Source organism: Calliphora vicina, chromosome 1 (genome assembly GCF_958450345.1).
Source record: "Calliphora vicina chromosome 1, idCalVici1.1, whole genome shotgun sequence".
In the NCBI taxonomy this organism is placed as follows: Eukaryota; Metazoa; Arthropoda; class Insecta; order Diptera; family Calliphoridae; genus Calliphora; species Calliphora vicina.
Window position 1 is genome coordinate 62,263,669 of NC_088780.1, and position 20,177 is coordinate 62,283,845.

The following is a 20,177-nucleotide window of genomic DNA, read 5'->3' on the forward strand; positions in this document are numbered from 1 at the left end:
TTAATTTTTAATACGAAATTTTACAAATGTGTTTTTTTTCAGTTTTAATTTCAAGTGAAAGTGAGTGTTAGAATCAGGGTTTCGATATTCAGCTCTAGCAACATATTTCTTACATTTGACTATGCAATAAATATGCAATTATCTCATTTCATCACAATCAGCTAATATAAATATTCATACTGTTCGTTCGTATTACTATTAAAATTGCATTGCTAGTCTGCAATTTTTAGTAGCAAACACAATCCATTGCATATCCACCAAAATATATGTTCGTGCTTTAGTAGCACACACAGTTTTTTTGTCGTGCTAATATTGCACTCCATTCGTTTTATTTTGTTGTGCTGGCAAACTTTTCTAGCAAAAATACACACTTCTGTAGTTGTGCTATAGCACAATTGACATTTCTGCAATTGATGCTATCAGTTGCTGTTCTTGATAAGTGCATAACAACATATCAGTAAACACATCCAATGTACAGTTGGGCAGAATCAAAATTTTTTTGAAATAAATCTGGCATTTCTAAACGGCTGATCTGATCAGGATAAAATTTGACGCGGGCGTAGCCAAGGAGTATTCGAGTTTAAATTATTGAAATGGGCCCTACAAATGCCCTAGGGGCGGCGCTATGGGGGCTCAGAATAGGGTACCTTCGACATGCAAAATTTTTAAACACGTCCCATTTTTTTGTTTCCCATTCGATTTCAAAGAGTTTTGTATGTTTAGAAAGCGCTCGCCTATGTCTTGAAAAAATATGCTTGTGTGTGCTATTTATCTCTTATACTTTTCGAGTTATAGGCATTTCAAAATTGAAATTTTAAAATTTTGCCATACCTTGGTCCGCTTTTTTAAAAATATAGGTCGTACTTTTGTACTGAACGGACTCGATTTTTGTTTTGTTAGTTAGACAACTAAATTATCAGTAATATACAAAATATTTCAGAGCAATACGATTATAGATCCAAAAATAAACGATTTTCAATTTAAGAATTCAAAAAATAGTAGATTTTTGCTGTTTTTTGGATGAAAAGGTGACTTAACTCTTTTTTATTAAAAAAAAAACTTTCTTTAAGAACATATAACAATTTTATGTTTTTCTGTAAGGTAGCTTTACAGAGAACATTTTGGTATAAAAAACATGTCCTATATATATATATAAAATTGCAATTCTAACTTAGAATTGCAATTTTATTGCAATTTTTTTTTTTTTTTTAGAATTTTAAATTTGGTTGGCGGAGTTGAAAAACTCAAATTGCCAGGTTATCCAACGTTGATTTTACTTCCCAGTCGACCTATATCTTCATATAGGAAGCTGGAACTTTAAATCATTTATTAAAAAGTTAGGTTATGAAAACCAAAAACGATTGCATGTGGACAATGCAACGACGAAAAAATCGTCAATATCCCGACAAAAAAGAAAAAAATCGTCATTTCCAATTTTAAAAATCGTCAAAAAAAATCGGATAAATAAAAAGGTCAAGATTTCTAACAGGAATTTTAAATTTCTGTTTAAAAAGTGAACGAAAACATCACATTTATCAAAAAACATTTCTTAAAATTGAAGTTTATAAATAAGGGATCAGTAAAATAAAAGTAAAGCTCAATTTAATTATAATATAAGGTTTCATTCAGAAGTTTTCTTTACTTTTAAAAAAAAAAACACATAAAATAGAATTTAATTTTCGAATATGAGCATAAAAAAAATTTCAAATTTCATTCTTGAAAATTTATCATGAATGCATAAATTTAAGTGTTCATACATGAATTCTTCTGAACCCTGATATAATGGATATAAAATATGCACAAAAACATGAGATTTATTAACTTTAGTTAGGGATAAAAACCGGATAAGCCGGTTAACCAAAAATCAACATTTTAAATTAACCGGTTCCCAAAAAAAAGAGATTTCGGTTAACCGGTTTATAAACACCATAAACAACTACACAATTTTGGTGTATCGTGGTTCCAGTAGTACAAATATGGTCCAAATTTTAAATTCTATTCATAGGTATTTTTAAAAAAAATGTTAAGTAAATTTGTGATTTTTTTAGACGTTTCTTCACATAATTAATGTTTACTCAAAAACTGTTATTTGACCATTTTTGGACTTAGGTAGACATGATGCATCAAATCTATATAATGGTTAGTCAAGCCTTTTTTTGGTGTTGACCTGTGTAATATTACGTACCTCGTCTAAAATTGGAGTTTAATTTTAACCCTGGACTTCTGATCGATATTTTTGATTGCTTCCGGGTTGTAGTTGTCATAAACTAACTACAAAAATTCCGGCTTATTGTACTTTTATAGTTAAAACTTAATCTGGTAGGACAGAAAATTATACGTACGATACCAAATAGAGATCGTTACTTTTCAAAAAAATAATAATATATGGAAAGTGTTAAAAGCTTAACTTGTAAACAAATTCTTGAAGACTGCAGTCATTTTATGAAAAAAAATTATGTTTTGGTAAAATGAGTAAGAAAACAAAGGACATTTGTATCGAAATGCGAGAACATATTTTAATATTGAGGAAATAACAAGTAAGTCAGAAACTGGAAGCCCACCAAAAAAAGCAAGTAAAATGAAAGCAAGTAAAATGTATTTGGTTGAGAAGGGAAACTAAAAATATGGCGCAAACATAATGATTAAGAGTTTGGAGAAGGCCAAACAGTGAATAAGGGTCATGTTGTGGGGTTGTACGGCAGCATTTCTCACATCGCGTTTTGAGTTAATATGCGCTAAAAATTGGTCTCAATATCGGCACAATGAAAGCAATGTCATTGTTCGGCTAAGAATTGGCCATTGTAAACTAACACATAAACATTTACTAGAAAATACACCTTCGCCTCTCTGCGCCACTTGCAGCACATCACTAACGATTTCTCATCTCCTTAACGAATGTACAATTTTCAATACGTCCAGGATTAAAATTTTTAAATATAGTATACCTACTGATCTCTTAAAAAATATGGAGACAGATAATATTAAATTAATTTTTAAATTTATAAAAGAAAATAATCTTTTAAACCAAATATAATTTTATTTAATTTCGGGTCGCAGGCCATTTTGTTGCTAGTACTCTACATTATTATTAGTTACACTAATTGTATTTTGTAATTAATTTAAATAAAAAAAAAAAAAAAAATTATTGAAATTTTAAAAGAACATTTTTTTTCTTTTACTTAGTGTTAGTGTTTACTTAATATTAGATTGTTTCTTTATACCCTATTTATACATTATTTTTGTCAAAGGACATTAAAATAAAATATTATGCATTTATGTTAAAAATATATTAAAAAAGCAACAAAACAATTAAATGAAACAGATATACCGGTATCATAATAAAAATTTTCAAAAATGGTTAAAATTACATACATAGTTTATCAATTTTGCTGCTAGTAGAAAATAGTATTTGAACCTTGACGACAGGGATGGCAAAATTATTACGATCTTACTTTTTTGATGATCAATACCATGATACACCCGATACTCACGGAGTCCAAATTTTGACCGTGATGCGTGACAGTCAATTTACGGAGATCAGAACATTTATTTTGTGTGTTACTAAAAACAAAACATTTTTCATATACTTAATACTACTTTCTTGTTATTCTTGTTCGATTCAATAATTAAAAACCCAAACTTTAAAACCGGTTATGAGTGAGGCAAATGTTCCAATAACAACTAATAATAACAATGTAATTCGAAATTACAATAATATTTTAAACTAGCTGACCCGGTGCGCTTCGCCACCCCAATTAGAAGAAAGAAATAGTACTATCAAGTCTCACTTTGTGAATCTAATTGTAAATGTCTAATTTCATATAATTTTAAAATTTTAGGTTTATTATTATAAAACTAGCTGATCCGGCAAACGTTGTTCTGCCATACAAATTATTTCTAGTGAATATTTTGGTTGTTAAATAAAAAATAGCGAATGTATTCTAAGTGAAGTTGGCATTATAGGTAATTTTTGATGCCAAATGAAGAGAAATACAAACAAAATTTTTTGGCGAAAAATATTTTAAAAAATGGGTGGATAGGGACATCCTAATGTCCTAGCGGTATGATATATAATATTCTCGTACCTACCAAAAATATATACAAAATTTCATAAAAATAGTTAAATATTGATATTTTGATATTGCTCATACAAAATACTAAAACGGCTGGGTGAGGGTCGGTTGATGAAAATTTGGGGTTATATGTATTTTTTAATGCCAAATAAATAAAATGCATAAAAAAAGCTTTTGGCCAAAAAATGGTAAAAATAAATTCTGGATAGGGTCACCCTAATAACCTAGCGGTATGAAATATACTTAACAACCTATTCTCATACCTACCAAACATACATACAAAATTTCATAAAAATCGGTTGAGCCGTTTCGGAGGAGTTCAAACACTAACATTGTGACACGAGATTTTTATATATTAGAAATATATTCAAAAAGTACCATTGCAATAAGGAAATAGTACCATTGATTATCACTTTTAAATTCGCATTCACTAAACCATAACCCGTCAAGTTTGAATTTTAGCATTGTATATCATTTCCTATATTATCAACTAATTTTGTTTATATAATACTTAATATTTAATAAATTATCACAAAACCGAAACCGATCGGTTTTTAATTTTTTAAAACCGAAGCCGCGGTTTTGAAATTCTTCGATTTTTTGGAAACTCTAGGTCCATTATTATAGGAAATTCAGAAAAGTACCATTAGAATATATAAAAAGTACCAAAAATCCCCCACTTGTGGTTTCCCACTCACTCGGGTCCATATAAGCTTAATTTCATGGCTTTAGGTTCATTGGTGAAGAAATTACAAAAAGTACCATTCGAAAATTCAAAAAAGTACCATTAGAATATAGAAAAAGTACCAAAAAGCAGTCACTTGTGGATTCCCACTCACTCTGGTCCATATAACCTTTATTTCATGTTTCTAGGTTCATTGGTGAAGAAATTACAAAAAGTACCATTCGAATAAAGAAAAAGTACCAAAAAGTCTCCCCCTAGAATTCTCACTCACTTAGGACCATATATGCTTAATTTCATGTCTCTAAGTCCATTGTTAAAGAAAATTAAAAAAAGTACCATTAGAATATAGAAAAAGTACCAACAAGACCACACTTGTGGTTTCCCACTCACTCGGTTCCATATAAGCTTTATTTCATGTTTCTAGGTTCATTGGTGAAGAAATTACAAAAAGTACCAATCGAATAAAGAAAAAGTACCATAAAGTCTCAATCTAGAATTCTCACTTACTTAGGACCATATATGCTTAATTTCATGTTTCTAAGTCCATAGTTATAGAAAATTCAAAAAAATACCATTAGAATATAGAAAAAGTACCAAAAAACCCACACTTGTGGTTTCCCACTCACTCGGTTTATATATAAGCTTTATTTCATGTTTCTAGGTTCATTGGTGAAGAAATTACAAATAGTACCATTCGAATAAAGAAAAAGTACCAAAAAGTCTCCCCCTAGAATTCTCAAATACTTAGGACCATATATGATTAATGTCATGTTTCCAAGTTCATTGTTATAGAAAATTCAAAAAAGTACCATTAGAATAAACAAAAAGTACCAAAAAGTCTTCCCCTAGAATTCTCACTCACTTAGGACCATATATGCTTAACTTCATATTTCTATGTCCATTATTACAGAAAATTCAAAAAGTACCAAAAAGCAGTCACTTGTAGATTCCAACTCACTCCGGTCCTTATAAGCTTTATTTCATGTTTCTAGGTTCATTGGTGAAGAAATTACAAAAAGTACCATTCCAATAAAGAAAAAGTACCAAAAAGTCTCCCCCTAGAATTCTCAATTACTTAGGACCATATATGATTAATTTCATGTTTCTAAGTCCATAGTTATAGAAAATTCATAAAAGTACCATTAGAATATAGAAAAAGTATCAAAATGCACCCACTTGTAGTTTCCCACTCACTCGGTTCCATATAAGCTTTATTTCATGTTTCTAGGTTCATTGGTGAAAAAATTACAAAAAGTACCATTCCAATAAAGAAAAAGTACCAAAAAGTCTCCCCCTAGAATTCTCACTCACTTAGGACCATATATGTTTAATTTCATGTTTCTAAGTCCATTGTTATAGAAATTTCAAAAAAGTACCATTAGAAGAACAAAAAAGTACCTATAGTTCAGTTCACACATTTTTGTACCTAAATATTATCCCCTATTCCTAACACTAACTTCACTCAGATACATATCAGCTAACTTTAATGTCGATAACTGAAATAATTTAAAATGTAAAAAAGTACCATTAGGAGAAAAGTACCAACTTCGCTTTTCTTCCTTGAACACCCCTCAAGTTTGAAATTTAAAAATATTCCATTTTGGCAAAATTGTTTATGCTACAGGCATGTCTCAAAATAATAAAATCTGTGTTAATGTGCCCAAGAATAAATATGTTTTAAAAAAAGTACCAAACTGTTTACCCGGATTTGGCCCAATATACACCTTGGTACTCGAATTCCAAATAACACCCTGTTCGTTAATTTTTGTATGAATCCAGGAACCAACGTTAAAAAAATTATCAAAATTGGCTTAATAATTTCAAATATAATGTATTTTCCCGATTTTATCCCCTTTTTGGTACCTTGTTTATCCCCATTGAGGTGGTACAATTTTATTCAAATAAATTTCTGTAACGTGGTGGGAGCTCATAATAAAATATTCGTATGTCTATGTCAAATTATAGAAAAACATATTTTATGAAAAAGTACCAAAAATAAACACAATTTTTATCCCTTAAGGGTTCGAATTTCCAAAAAGTACCAAACTTATATTTTTTATTTTTTGATAAGTAAAGAATACGATTTAAAATTTGGTTCTATGTTTATTGGTTTAAAAGATACATAGGGTGCCAAAAAAGTACCAAAATACAGTTTTTACCAGTTTTCTCCCCTAAAAGTTTCGAATTTCGAATAAGTACGAAACACCTGTCAGCTTATTTTTTGAATGGAGTAACAAGCAATTTTAAGTTTTTTTGAGTCTTTATTAGTTTTTAAGATATAAGGTTACCGAATTTACCCGTTTTTACCCTTTTTTACACCCTAAAGGTTCGAATTTCCAAAAATCCCTTCTTATCGGATCGTTTTGGGGAGGGAGGAACCCACAGTTAAAATTTCATGATTTTACCTTCAGTCAGTCAGTAACGTAACTCTTTTATATAAGTATATATATATATAATCGAAAGAGAAAAAACCATAGTAGAAAAATAGAAGGTAGTTTCATTCTCTCTTTATTTTTTAAAATTCTACGTCTGACATGCTTAAGGATTTTGACGTTTTCGTTAAAATAGTAATGCCATATCAATTTCAAATTTTCCTTTTGGGAATACATAATTTTCATTAATTTGAAAATTATTAAAAAAAATAGAAAAAATATTTACCCAACAACAACAAGAGTTTATGGATATATGTAAAGCTTGCGAAGAAGATTTGCCAAAACAGCCAATGGTGTGCTCCGACCATTTAGTTAAAAGTAATATTTCCGTTAAAACAAAGCGTGTGAGATTGGATATGAATGCTGTCCCAATGAACACAAGGTAACTTCAAAATACTATTTATTATGTAAACATATTTTGGGATATATATCACCGATTATTACCGATCATAATCCATTAACTATGCACACTGGAGTAGAATCGAAATTATTTGAAAATAAATCTCGTATTTCTAAACGGCGTACCCAAGGAATATTCGAGTTTAAGATTTGAAAATGAACCCCACAAATACTTCAATGGCGGCGCTATGGGACCCAAAGTAGGGCACCTTCGACATGTAAATTTGTTAAACGCGTACCATTTTTTGTTTTCCATCCGATTTCAAAGACTTTTTATATTTTCTGAGAGTGCTCGGCTAGATCTTGAAAATACATTCTTCCGTGTGCTACTTGTCTCTTATAATTAAACCTCCATTTAAAAGATATAAAATATTTACATAGTAATAAAAAAAATGAAGAAAATGCAAACATATAAAAATAGTCAATGTGTTTTAATAAGTAATCGAACGTTAGGAATTGAATCAATAACTCCCAACACAACATAATACATTTTTATTTAAATAATAAATTAAATTACACATTTTTTGTAAAAAAATTCTCGAAAATCATAATCATTTTTTGGAATGTGGCAACGCTTTTTATAATGCTCACAAAAAAAGGAAACTTCAAAAAACCTTATTTTTAAAAAAAATTTTGATTGAAACTACCTTCTATATTTTTATCATGGAAAAAACAACAACATGGACAATCAGCGTTGCCACTCATAAAATATTTTTCCTACCAAATTTCTAATTAAAAACTACCAAAACCTACCAAATCCTACCAAATTTAAAATATTTGAGAAATGCTATACGGATTCGTTTCAAAATTAATAGTTAACTTAAAATTATATTATTGCTGCTATAAAATTACCCAGAGGAAGGAAGTTATTTAATTACACTACAATCATAAATATGTTAAAATCGTTCTTTTTTCGAGATTTTATTTTTGAGTCGATTTAACGATGTCCTTCCGTACGTCTGTCTGGCTGGTTGTCCATGTATTTCACATAGTCCCCATATAAATGTCCTCCAGAAATAGGACATTATCCGTCATAAATGCTTGATTTATATAGATATTAAATAACATTTTTACAAATAAATTACACCTAAAAATTCAATTCATAATTGACCATAGCTCCCATATAAGGCCCCCTTCCGAAAATTACTTAAACGAGCATAAAACACCTAAAAGTGTTGGTATCCCGAAAAAATTCAACACAAATAAGTTTCATATAGAAAAAAAGTACGCGTCCTAATTTCCATATTTGGATAATTAAAGTGTCAGATGAAACTGAAATATTGAAGCAGAGTTTAACACATATTATTAGAAAATAAAAGTTTTGAGAGCCCTTTGGCATTTTTTGAACTCAACACTACTAAATAAATACATTTAAACTAAATATTTAAGAAAAAGCTATCTTCATATTTTGCAAATATGTAGTTTTATTATTTTGGCATAACATAAGTAGTTTTTTCGTTATTGTTTTAATTATTTTGTTCTTAAAAATACTTATGTATTCAGCAATATCGTAACCTACCAAAATACGACAAATATCGGAACAAACCAACCAAACTACCAAAAGTCAATTTGTTAACATGAAACTACCAATTTTGGTCCAATTGGACCAAAGCGGCAACGCTGTGGACAATACAAATCCAAAACATTTCATTAGAAATTCCAAATATTAAAAAATTTTACCTTTGACCTTCACGATTTAAGGTTATCGTTTTCCGATTTTAGTAAAACTTTCAGACCATATTTAAAATTACAAGGACTATAATATTATGAATAGGTTTTACTTAAAATTTATAACATTAAGAAAATTGGACTCATTCGACTAAATATGGACAAAAAATTAGTTTTTCTTGAAAATCGCAAAATTTAAATCGCAGGTACGGAAAAACTGTAAGAGGTATTGACATAATTTTTTCATATTTTTATTCCCTATTTTGATCTCAATAAACCCCAATGTGATGATCGAAAAAATCTGTAATTTGTTTAACAAAATTTTTAAAAATTTGAAAATGGAGATTTGAAACAGCCGTTAAAACAAATATTTTTTTTGGCCATACCTGCGAATAGGTTAACGGTATCCTACGAAGAAAAAAACTCATAGACAAGTAAATACGGATATATTTTAAATAAAAATTAGATTTTATTTTAATTTTTCTCGAAATATCTTAATTTTTTTTCCTAAATTTTTTGTTCAAGTGGCCTGAAACACGTAAATGGTCTGGCGAATTTGTAATAACTTTAACATTTTTTAACCAAATTATGTCATTTATATCTCATTACAACGATAATTACGTACACATTTCGATTATTTTGCATTCAATTGCAAAAGTATTTATTTAGTAGCAAAATTTTTAAAATATCTGAAAAATTTGAATTTTTTCCGAATTTTGGCGATAATACAGTTTTTGGGTCATTTTGACCCAAAGGAGATGCAGGGTTAACTTCCAAAAAAATTTTTTTAATGTAATATTCATTAATATAAATAGCTCTATACATTTCTAGAAAACAATGCAAAAATTTAACGAGTTTCACCTATTTATTCCATATAAATAGTAAAATTTTGCATATATCTGAACTTTGTCCTCGATGCGCGTCCAGAAATCGTTGACCGATTTGGCTCAAATTTTCAGCACTTAACACTTAGGCCTAGTTTCACAATATTCCACCCGGCACTCTTTGAAATCTAAAAAAAAAGAATCGGCTGTCACTCTAGTGCTCACCCATATATACAAAATACTACCTTTTATACAACTCTGAAAAAAGTTTGCTAAAAATGAAAAAGTTTGTTAAAAAGTTTGTTTTCTTCAGCTCGGTGTTTAAATACTTATTTGTTTAATTTTTAATTTTGGTTTTTTGACATTTGTTAAGACCAATCGTTGTTTTTGTAGAACTGACACCACCCTGTATGAATTCGCCTTGATTCATATAGTTACCCAGCAAAAACATTATTTACCTAGTAAGCCATCAAGTATAATTGGAGCAAAGCGATAACTACAGTCGTAATTCAGCTCTGGGTGGAGAAAGAGCTCGCGCGTCTTTGTCATTATCGCTTAAGGGCAATCAGGCCCGCTGCCTTCGAGAGTTTTGCGGCTCACTCTCGCATTGGATAATGTTTGGCGTCGTCTAACTGTACCGCGTTACAGTTTCTCGAAGTTTGCATTGTCCACATGCAATCGTTTTTGGTTTTCATAACCTAACTTTTTAATAAATGATTTAAAGTTCCAGCTTCCTATATGAAGATATAGGTCGACTGGGAACATTTGTCAAGCTAACAAATGTACTTACAATCAGTTGAGAAATAAGTAGTAAATTCACAACAAGAATATGTAGCTAAAACAAGTAAGAGTGCTATATTCGGCTATGCCGAATCTTATATACCCTTCACCTTTGTTGTGGATGCATTATTATTTTTTATAATTAGTATATATGTATGTACATTGCCCACTTTCAGCGTACAGCATCCTAAATTTATCAAGAACACAAAAAACAACAACAACGCCAAACGATACAAAACACCAAAAGAAAAAACAAAAACAAAATACGCAAGGCAATGAAACCAACACACATCCAAACATACGTTTAATTGTATAAAAAACAACAACAACGCCAAAAGAAACAAAATACGCAAAGCATGCACATTCAAACATACGATTTGTTGTTTTTTTGTCAAAAAAACCAACACACAACCAAACTAAACTTTAGTTGTATAAAAAACAACAACAACGCCAAAAGAAACAAAACACAAAAAAAAAACAAAATACACAAAGCTTGCACATCCAAGCATACGTTTTGTTGTTTTTTTGTCAAAGCATGCAATACATTGTGTTTTTTGATGAAATTTTCAGAGGTTGTCTCGGATTTTTGCTCATATCTCCGTTATTTATGGACGGATTTTGCTGATTTAAAATAGCAAAATTCTCGAAAGTATGTCTGACAGAATTGTTGAAGATTTGGATCCCGGAGATATCTGGGGCCTTCAGAAAATTGATTTCAACAGACAGACAGACGGACAGACAGACAGACGGACATGGCTTAATCGACTCCGCTATCTATAAGGATCCAGAATATATATACTTTATAGCAGGGGTGCCCACAAGTTCCTTATGGAAGAGTAAACACCAATACATTTAAAGAAAAGCTACTTTTTATTCAATATTTGTTGTTGCTAAAACCAATTCATACAAAGAAAAAAGAAAAAAAACTCACTTTCAACACACACATTTTTAAAATATCATACGATAAACAAAAACAAAATCTACATGGATGATCGGAGTCGTCAATGTTTACCAGCAAAGCATACGAAAGTGTTGTTGCTTTCAACATGAGTGTATTCAGTGAAGAACGACAGAAAAAATAATAAGACAAAGTTGTTTGTGTATTTTGTATTGCTAGTGCTGAGTGCTGTAGTGAGTATACAAAACACACAGCCTATAGCTTAGAGCAATTACAAAAACAAAAGAGTACCAAGAGTATAGGGCTTGGGCATGACTGCTTTATAGGGTCGGAAATGAAAAATGTAGAAATTACAAACGGAATGACAAACTTATATATACCCTTCTCACGAAGCTGAAGGGTATAAAAAAAGACAAAAAATATTGCCTTGTGTGGGAATCGAACAGTCACATTATTTGCTTGTGTTTGATAGTCAAGCTGCTAACTCACTGCTCCATGTACGAGTTATTTTATTGGAAGTTAACAATAGTTTTAACATCAACATATAAATAAATATGATATGAACAAAAAAATTAATGGCTTTGACAGGTGGCGAACCACTAACCTCCCGTTTCCAGTCAAACACACTAGATAGCTGTGCTAAATGCAAAAGTTCATTACCAGCCTGTATAAAAATAAGTACTCATTCTAGTAAATAAAATAATGTGCTGGGTAACCACCACTCCTTACAAAAGAATGCATGAAATAACTAGTTGTCATTACAAAAATTCTCAAAATTTTTGCTGGGTAGGTTTTTTTGACAACCGACTTATGTTTTTTTTGACAGCGTTTCACTTCTTGTGTGTTGAATTCACATACTACTCGTCAGGGATGTTAAAGTTGGTACAATTGTACTTTTTTTGGTACATTTTGACCTTCTAAAGTACCGTGGTACTACCGCGTCTCATTTGGTACAATTTAAAATATTTTATATAAACAACTTTTACAAAAACCACAAGCAATTTGTAAACAGAATATCAATATTGATATTGTTAAAGAAATTAAAGAAAATTACAAACAATTTTATATAAAATCAACCTTAATAACGAAGTGTTAATTGGTTCCATAAATTTACTCCTGGAAATGTTATTTCAAGTAGTATTGTACATCTATTAGTAAAAATGTTTGAATTGCAAATTTTGTTTCAATCAATAACACAGGTCAACAGCAAAAAAGACGTGAACAACCACTTTATAGATTTGCTACCTAAGTACAAAAATGGTAAAATTTTTCAATTCTACGGAGAAATTTTTTTTTAAAATTGTTAAGTAAAATTACAAAATTTTGATAGACGTTTCCTCACATAACCTTTAATCCGTTTATATATTGCGTTTATCGGCTCAGTAGTTTTGGAGTTATAATGACAAATTGAAGCAAACAATATATTTTTTACATGAAAATATCAAATTTTTTTGTTTTAAAAAATTCATGAAAAATCGAAACTTTGAGTGGAAATTTCACATTTGTTTTGTTATTATTTTCACGTAAAAAATATATTTTTGTTTCAATATGTTATTATAAATCCGAAACTACTGAGCCGATTAAACGGAATATAGGTTATGTATATTTCAATTTTTTTAAGTTTATTTTAATAATATCGGAGTAACCGTTTTTGAGTTATCATTACTTATGTGGAGAAAAGTATAAAAAGCTCAATTTTACTTAAACATTTTTTTTTAAAAAATCCTCTACATAAAATTTAAAATTTGGACCATATTTGTACTACTGGACCACAATACATCAAAATTTTGTAGTGGTTTAAAAAGCCTCTAAATTTTTTTCCGATTTTGTTGCCTTGTGTAATCAATTTAGAGCTTCAGCTGAAGTCAGTAAAAAATTAAAACATTTGTAGTTTTTGGTCGGTAGTAGCTAATTTAATCTATGTTAATGTTAAGTTTTGTTTTTTGTGTACAATTGAATTTTTATGTACTTTTTTTATGTTTTAATAAACCAAAAAAAATATGGTACCCGAAGGTCCAAAAAGTACAATTTTTTTTGGAGGGTGATACAAAATTGAAATCTTCATTTAACATCCCTGCTACTCGTATATGAGAAGAGAGAGAAGTTGTTGTTGTAGAAAAATTGAGAGGCTTCCCTTCTTGTTATACTTTGTTTTCTATTTTCAATGGCAAAATCTATATAACTTTAAAAATTTATTAAAAACTATTCATAAATAAAAATTTAATTTCAATTGCAATTTTTGTCATATTTTTCAAAAAATTATTCCATGAATTTTTTAATTGAAAGAATTTGAAATTTTTGAGCGAAAATTTCTAAGGCTTTGTGTAAATAAACATTTTGAAGATACTAATAAAAAATATTCAAATCAGTATATTTACGAGTTAGCAAATATTAAACCTTTGGCTACATACGCTTTTGGTTTAATGAAAAGTTTCATTGACTCTTTACACTACTTGGATAATGAATTAATCCTAGATGTGTTGAACGATCAAAGTGGTTTAAATTGGTTGAATACCAATTACTACTACCATTAGGTTATGTGGAACATGAAGTTGCTTACGTTAATAGTACATTGCCAAAATTCTATGTTTCCAAAATTCAAGGTGCCCATAGAGGTTGATTTTTTTATTATTATATTTTTAGTTTTTTTTTACTTTAGCTTTAAGTTTAGTTTTAAGTACACCATTAATTAAATTTTCAATTCATGTTGTACCGGGAGCAAGCAGCACACTATTATAAATTTTTTTTTCTTAACCAGACAAGTTTGTTGCTGTGAAACAATATATTGTATTAAAACAACACATTATAATTGTAAGTTTTCTTATATTCAGATCCATTATACCTATAATATTTATGAATGTCGAATGTTATATATATTTTTGAAAAAACAGACAAAATTCCCTATCCATGGGTATATAACATGTCTAGCTTATGTTTTTTTCGTGGCAAATTAATTAGGGAAAACTTGAAAAATATGACAAAAATTTGATTTTCTTACCACTGTGCATCGCTTAAACAGATTAGAAAAATCGCTGAAATGCTGTTACTGTTTTTTTGTCAGCGACGTTAAAAAGATGTTAACGGCGTTAATTATTGGCGATGACTTTAGTTTTATTTTATAAACAAACAAAAAATATCGAGAATTTTAGTGGAAGAAAAGGATTGTTTATAAAATTATGGCTGACCGTCTAACACAATTACAGGACACTGTTAATACGGTTAGTATTCCGTTACATATATTTTATTCAATGCATAATTTTTACAACTGGTTTTTTTAGCAAGCTGAGCATTTTTGTAATGCAATCGGTATAATACAACAGACTTCTTATCCAAGCAAATTTCCGAATTTTGATCGCACCGGTTCACAAACTCCGGTACAGAATCAACAACAAGAAGATTATGCCCAACTGTTTGCACAACTTATATCGCGTTGTGCCAAAGACATTGATACACTAATAGAGTCGTTACCAAACGAGGACAGTTCGACGGAATTGCAAAACCAAAGTCTAAAAAGGTTGGAATTGGAAAATCAGGAAGCTGCCGAACGTTTAGAAGAGATTGCTCTTAAAGGAGAATTACTTTTGGGTAGTATTCAGAGTGCGCTAGAAGATATAGCACAGGCTCAATTGGATATGCAAATAACACTAAAAAATAATAACAGCTAAACAAGTTGTGTCCGATTAAGTGAATATATTTTTATTTGCAAAGTTTGCCAAAATATAAAAACAACATATTAGTCCGATAAAAAAAAATTTACTTAAACGTAAAACCTTTTAATATTTATTATGTACATTTGAGGACGTAATGGATACATGTTTTATGATAATTCATTTAATCTACTATAACTCAGAAACTATAGTCATTTTTATAATATTGGGAGAAGCATTAGACTCCATCATTATTTATAAACATTATAAAAAATCAAGGTATAAATCAAGATCAGCGAAACAGCTTGCATTTTTATAATTTCTTTGGTGTTGATAGCTCTCATAATTAGAAGCACAAAAACCAGTGTTGCCACTTCATGTGTAATTACACATATTGTGTGTAATTTTAACTTGGATGTGTAGCCCATGTGTAATTGAGTGAATGTGTAATTCACGTGTAATTTTAAATTCCAATTATATCCAAAATAAATTGTCAATGTATGTCTTTTATCTATATTTTGGATTTTAATTGAATGAATTATGGATTGTTCAGATTTCAAAACCGACTGAAATAAATATGTACGTTTATATGAGGGAATAGCTACTATCCTATATTTTACTCCTATACTCAGTATAATGGAATTATATGTATGAAGATATGAATCTAGTTTGAACTAAATTAACATTAAGGTTTGCAGAAAAATACGATAAGTAATTTGGAGATTGCTACGTTTGGTTTTCCAAGTGGACATTTCGCCGTTTGTGATAGTTTTGCTTTCGTAATATTGGTAATAGAAACTAAATTTTGGTTTATATTAAAGACTTTTAATTCCAACATGAAAAAAATATAAAACAACAAATAGTATTCAATAACTATACATTTTTACAAGTTATTAAAAATTGTTATTGGAAAAACGTTAATTTTCAAGATAACCCAAAATCGAAAATTTGTATTTTTATAATTTTAAATTGTTTATAGAATAAGGGTAGCGGTATTTACAGATAACGATATAAACTATTATATCGGTAACGGTAATTGCAGTTATTTCGGGGTAACGTTAGCCAATCTTAACAGAAAAAAACAAGAACGTAGGAATTTGTGTGAGAAAATGTTTTTTACAAATTGTTACTAGTTATTTTTTTACCCGTAAGAACTGTTTTGTGTTTATGCTATTGTCTGTCTAGTTCCTGGTGTGTGTTTTAAATAATAAACAATAAAATTGACTTACTATTTACTATTTTGGAAGCTTTATTTCAAATTTATAACTACAAATTTTAAAAATATAAACGTTACAAGATTTTACTGGTAAAGTATTTACTGTGAAGGAAAATGGTCAGAGCTATAATTTTTAAACAAATACTAAAAAATATTTATCTTTGAAACTGAAAACAAAACTGATTTCAAAGCACTTTATATAAAATAGGAATAAATTCAAATTCGAAAGCAAACAGTGTGCTATTTTTTAAATATTGTTAAATATTTAATACAAATGTAACAATTTTCAATGGAATAATCTCCGAATAAACATTGATTAATATTTGTTAAAAGCGTATTTGGGATTGACATACTTGACTGATCTCAAGAATTCATTAAATTAGAAAAGTTCATTAAAAAAAAGAGATTGCTAACCTTCTTTTAATACCCTAATATATCCAATTCCTGGATAAATTAAAATCACCGCAAGTGAAAATTGTCCATTGACAATAAAGTGATCGTATTTGGTCCAAACTGTGAAAAACCTTTTATATTCATGACAATTTTAGACAATTTCTCCTATTGAAATCACGAAAATTTATTTACATGTGTAATTTTTTCTCGTATGTGTAATTTAGGTATGAGGATGTGTAGTTTATAATTTTCTTGGTGGCAACACTGACAAAAACGTTAATATTTTTCCCTGCTCTCTCTTAGTTTAAGAGTTATATGAATTTAAAGTCAATACATATAATAGTACATTTCTCATATATTTGGAAAACAAACTGACTGTTATGGGTATCAATGAATAGTGCTTCACAATACCTTTAATATGATATATAATATGGTACAGTTTATTAATATTGTGAACCAAAAATTCCTTTTTGATTTTATATGACAGTACTTCAGAAAATTTTGATATACAGAAAAAGTGATTTTAGCGAAGCCGGTGTTCGATACACCCCAGAGTTAAAAGTCCCTTCACCCGGCCGAAGGCCGGCAATACAGAAAATGTGAATATTAAGAAAAAAAATTATGAAAATATAAACTGTTACGCGGATCTTGATTTGTTCCTTTTTTGCTTTGGATAGAACCTTCAACGTTTTCAGAGCCATCGGAGGTATCGCAATCATCATCTTCACCAGTTTCTTCTTATTTTTCTAGTAAAATTTCCTTTTCTTCGATACTAATTACTGTGCAGTTCCTAACATGATAAAAAATAACAAGGTAACTTCTCTCTCACAAAATTTTTTTTGAAGTATATCGGAATTATTTGAAATTTGATTTTTTAAACAAGGAAGAAAATCGTTGCCAGGTATTGAAATGGGGAAACTAGTTTTTGGAGATTATTATTTTGAATTTGGAATATATATTCCATAAACCGTTTATTATAAACATAAAACCGTTTTTTTCTTTCGTCGTAAAATGCTTGTAAAAATACTATGAGCTGAAATTCTAGCGTATATGTTCATAACCTTGTACCATTGAATGTCTTCAAGAACCACGATATACATAGGAAAATTAAATAAAGGATACATTTTGCTTTATTTTCCAATAGCAAATTTTACTGTAATTTTTTATTATATAAAGTAAAGATTTCTAAGATGATGCTGATTAACCGGATAGGTTTTTTTCAAGATGATTTAATTAAGCAGAGAAGTTTTCAAAATTAATCTTGGAACAATATTCGTAATGGTTAGCTAGTTATCATGCCGAGTCTTTATAATGCACAAAAGATGATAGAGTATTAAATATTACGCTTTGATGGTTGTCATTAGCGAAAATGAACATGCAAAAAATTCATGGATGGAGTTGTCATAACGGATTATATTCGTGAAGACATTCCTGAGACTTCGGAAACAGATAACAAGATTCAGCGGCTACATAATATATACACCCCTATCGCGAATCAACATTTCACATGAAATATTTTCCTTTTTTCGTTCACGTGAAAAAAATTCCCCTTGTTGTGAAATATGTAGATGGAATTTTGTAAACAATAAACAGCTGTTACGAACAAAATCAACTATTGTGAATGTAAAGTTCATCATGATATTGCCGATAGCAATTTTCCCTTCGAGGGAAATAAATATTTCATGGGAACAACATTTCACATGTTATTGCCGATAGGGGTGATAGTGTCTAATTCCAACAAACGTCAGGAAGAGAAAGTGGAACTACCTTGTATTTTTGTATCATGGTTCCTAAGGTATTCAGCCCAATTATGAAAAGAAATTCCTCGTGAGTTTTTCCCTTTTCTTATCATTGAATTTGAATAACCGTTGTTCTTTTGTATCTTGTTCCTTTTTTCCCCTGTGTAAGCAAAAACTTTATCCTCCTCTATTGTAATCGTGGTGAGTGCTTTAGCATGGGCAATATCGAAGAATTCGTCTAATTCTTCGCTAACATTTCCTCTTTTACCTTTTACGATGGTTCTTCTCTTGTTCTGCTATTCTTCAATTTCCTCCACTCCTGGTACAATTTGTCAACTTGCTTTATGATCGAAGACATTAGTCTAGAGTTTCGTGTTCGGTTTTAATCGAAACCGCGGATTTTCAAGGCCTAAAACCGTCATGAATGCCTAATTTCATATTTCTGGGCCATTAATTATTGAATTTACACAAGAATTTACACTAATCTGTCATGTGTCTAAAATATTCCAAAAGTACTATTACAATAAAGAAATAGTACTATTGCCAGCTTCATGTACATAAGTAAAATAATTTAATATAATAAAAAGTACAATTAGAAGATTTAGTACCAAATTTTCCACTATTTACCCCCGTCAAGTTTGAAATCAAAGCAATTTCCTGATTATGGTTCAGTACTCCTTAGTTTGGTTCAGTTCTCCTTTTCTTGATTATTTCTTTACTGAGGAGCATATTAGCCAACTTTAATGTATATAAGCTAACTAATATAATATATTAAAAAAGTACCATTAAAAGAAAATGTACCAATTTACCTTTATCCTCTTGAACAACCTTCAAGTTTGAATTTTAAATTTGTTAGCTTTTCCTATATTGTCAACTGATTTTGATTCTATAACACTTCATATTTAATAAATTATCACAAAACCGACCGAAACGGATCGGTTTTCAATTTTTTCTTCGGTTTTTTGGAAACTCTACATTAGACTGCAATTTTGATCACAAAAAATAAGGCGTCTAACATAGAATAAAATATACTTAGAAGCTAAGTCTTGCAACGGTAACGGTAATAACAGTAATTTCGGTAACGGTAGCTTAGCGATGACGGCAGCCAACCTCGAGAATTTAATTATTTTAAAAATAAATAAAGTGTAAATTTATTCAAAATTCCAATAAAATTAAGAGTTTAATGAGTTATTTAAAAAAAAACCTATTGCGAACTTGTCCAATAATAAGGAACAAGATGTATCAAGCTGAACTAAGGAGTCAAAGTCAGAAAATAGTACTTATTCTTAATAAAAAATATAGCATTAGCCGATATTTCAGAAAAATTCTGACTGCCTTCTTTTTACATAAAATATAAATCGCACAAATATTTTACCAATAACAATGTGTAACAATTAATACCTATTAAATTTTATGTTTTTAA

General features: G+C 29.5%; 1 protein-coding gene across 1 annotated transcript; it reads left to right on the forward strand.

The window, feature by feature from the left end:
* Positions 1-14,856: 14,856 nt before the first annotated feature.
* MED21 (mediator complex subunit 21) lies at positions 14,857-15,487 on the forward strand. The gene is made up of 2 exons (XM_065498680.1): positions 14,857-14,977; positions 15,038-15,487. Exons 1-2 carry the CDS (start codon positions 14,936-14,938, stop codon positions 15,422-15,424), a joined length of 429 nt encoding a protein of 142 aa, XP_065354752.1. The 5' UTR covers positions 14,857-14,935; the 3' UTR covers positions 15,425-15,487.
* Positions 15,488-20,177: the final 4,690 nt, after the last annotated feature.

Excerpts from the sequence above, each read along its gene's own strand:
- MED21 (XM_065498680.1), top strand. The coding sequence starts at position 14,936 with ATGGCTGACCGTCTAACACAATTACAGGACACTGTTAATACG. Across the intron at positions 14,978-15,037 it reads TACAGGACACTGTTAATACG|CAAGCTGAGCATTTTTGTAA; the intron begins GTTAGTATTCCG and ends TGGTTTTTTTAG.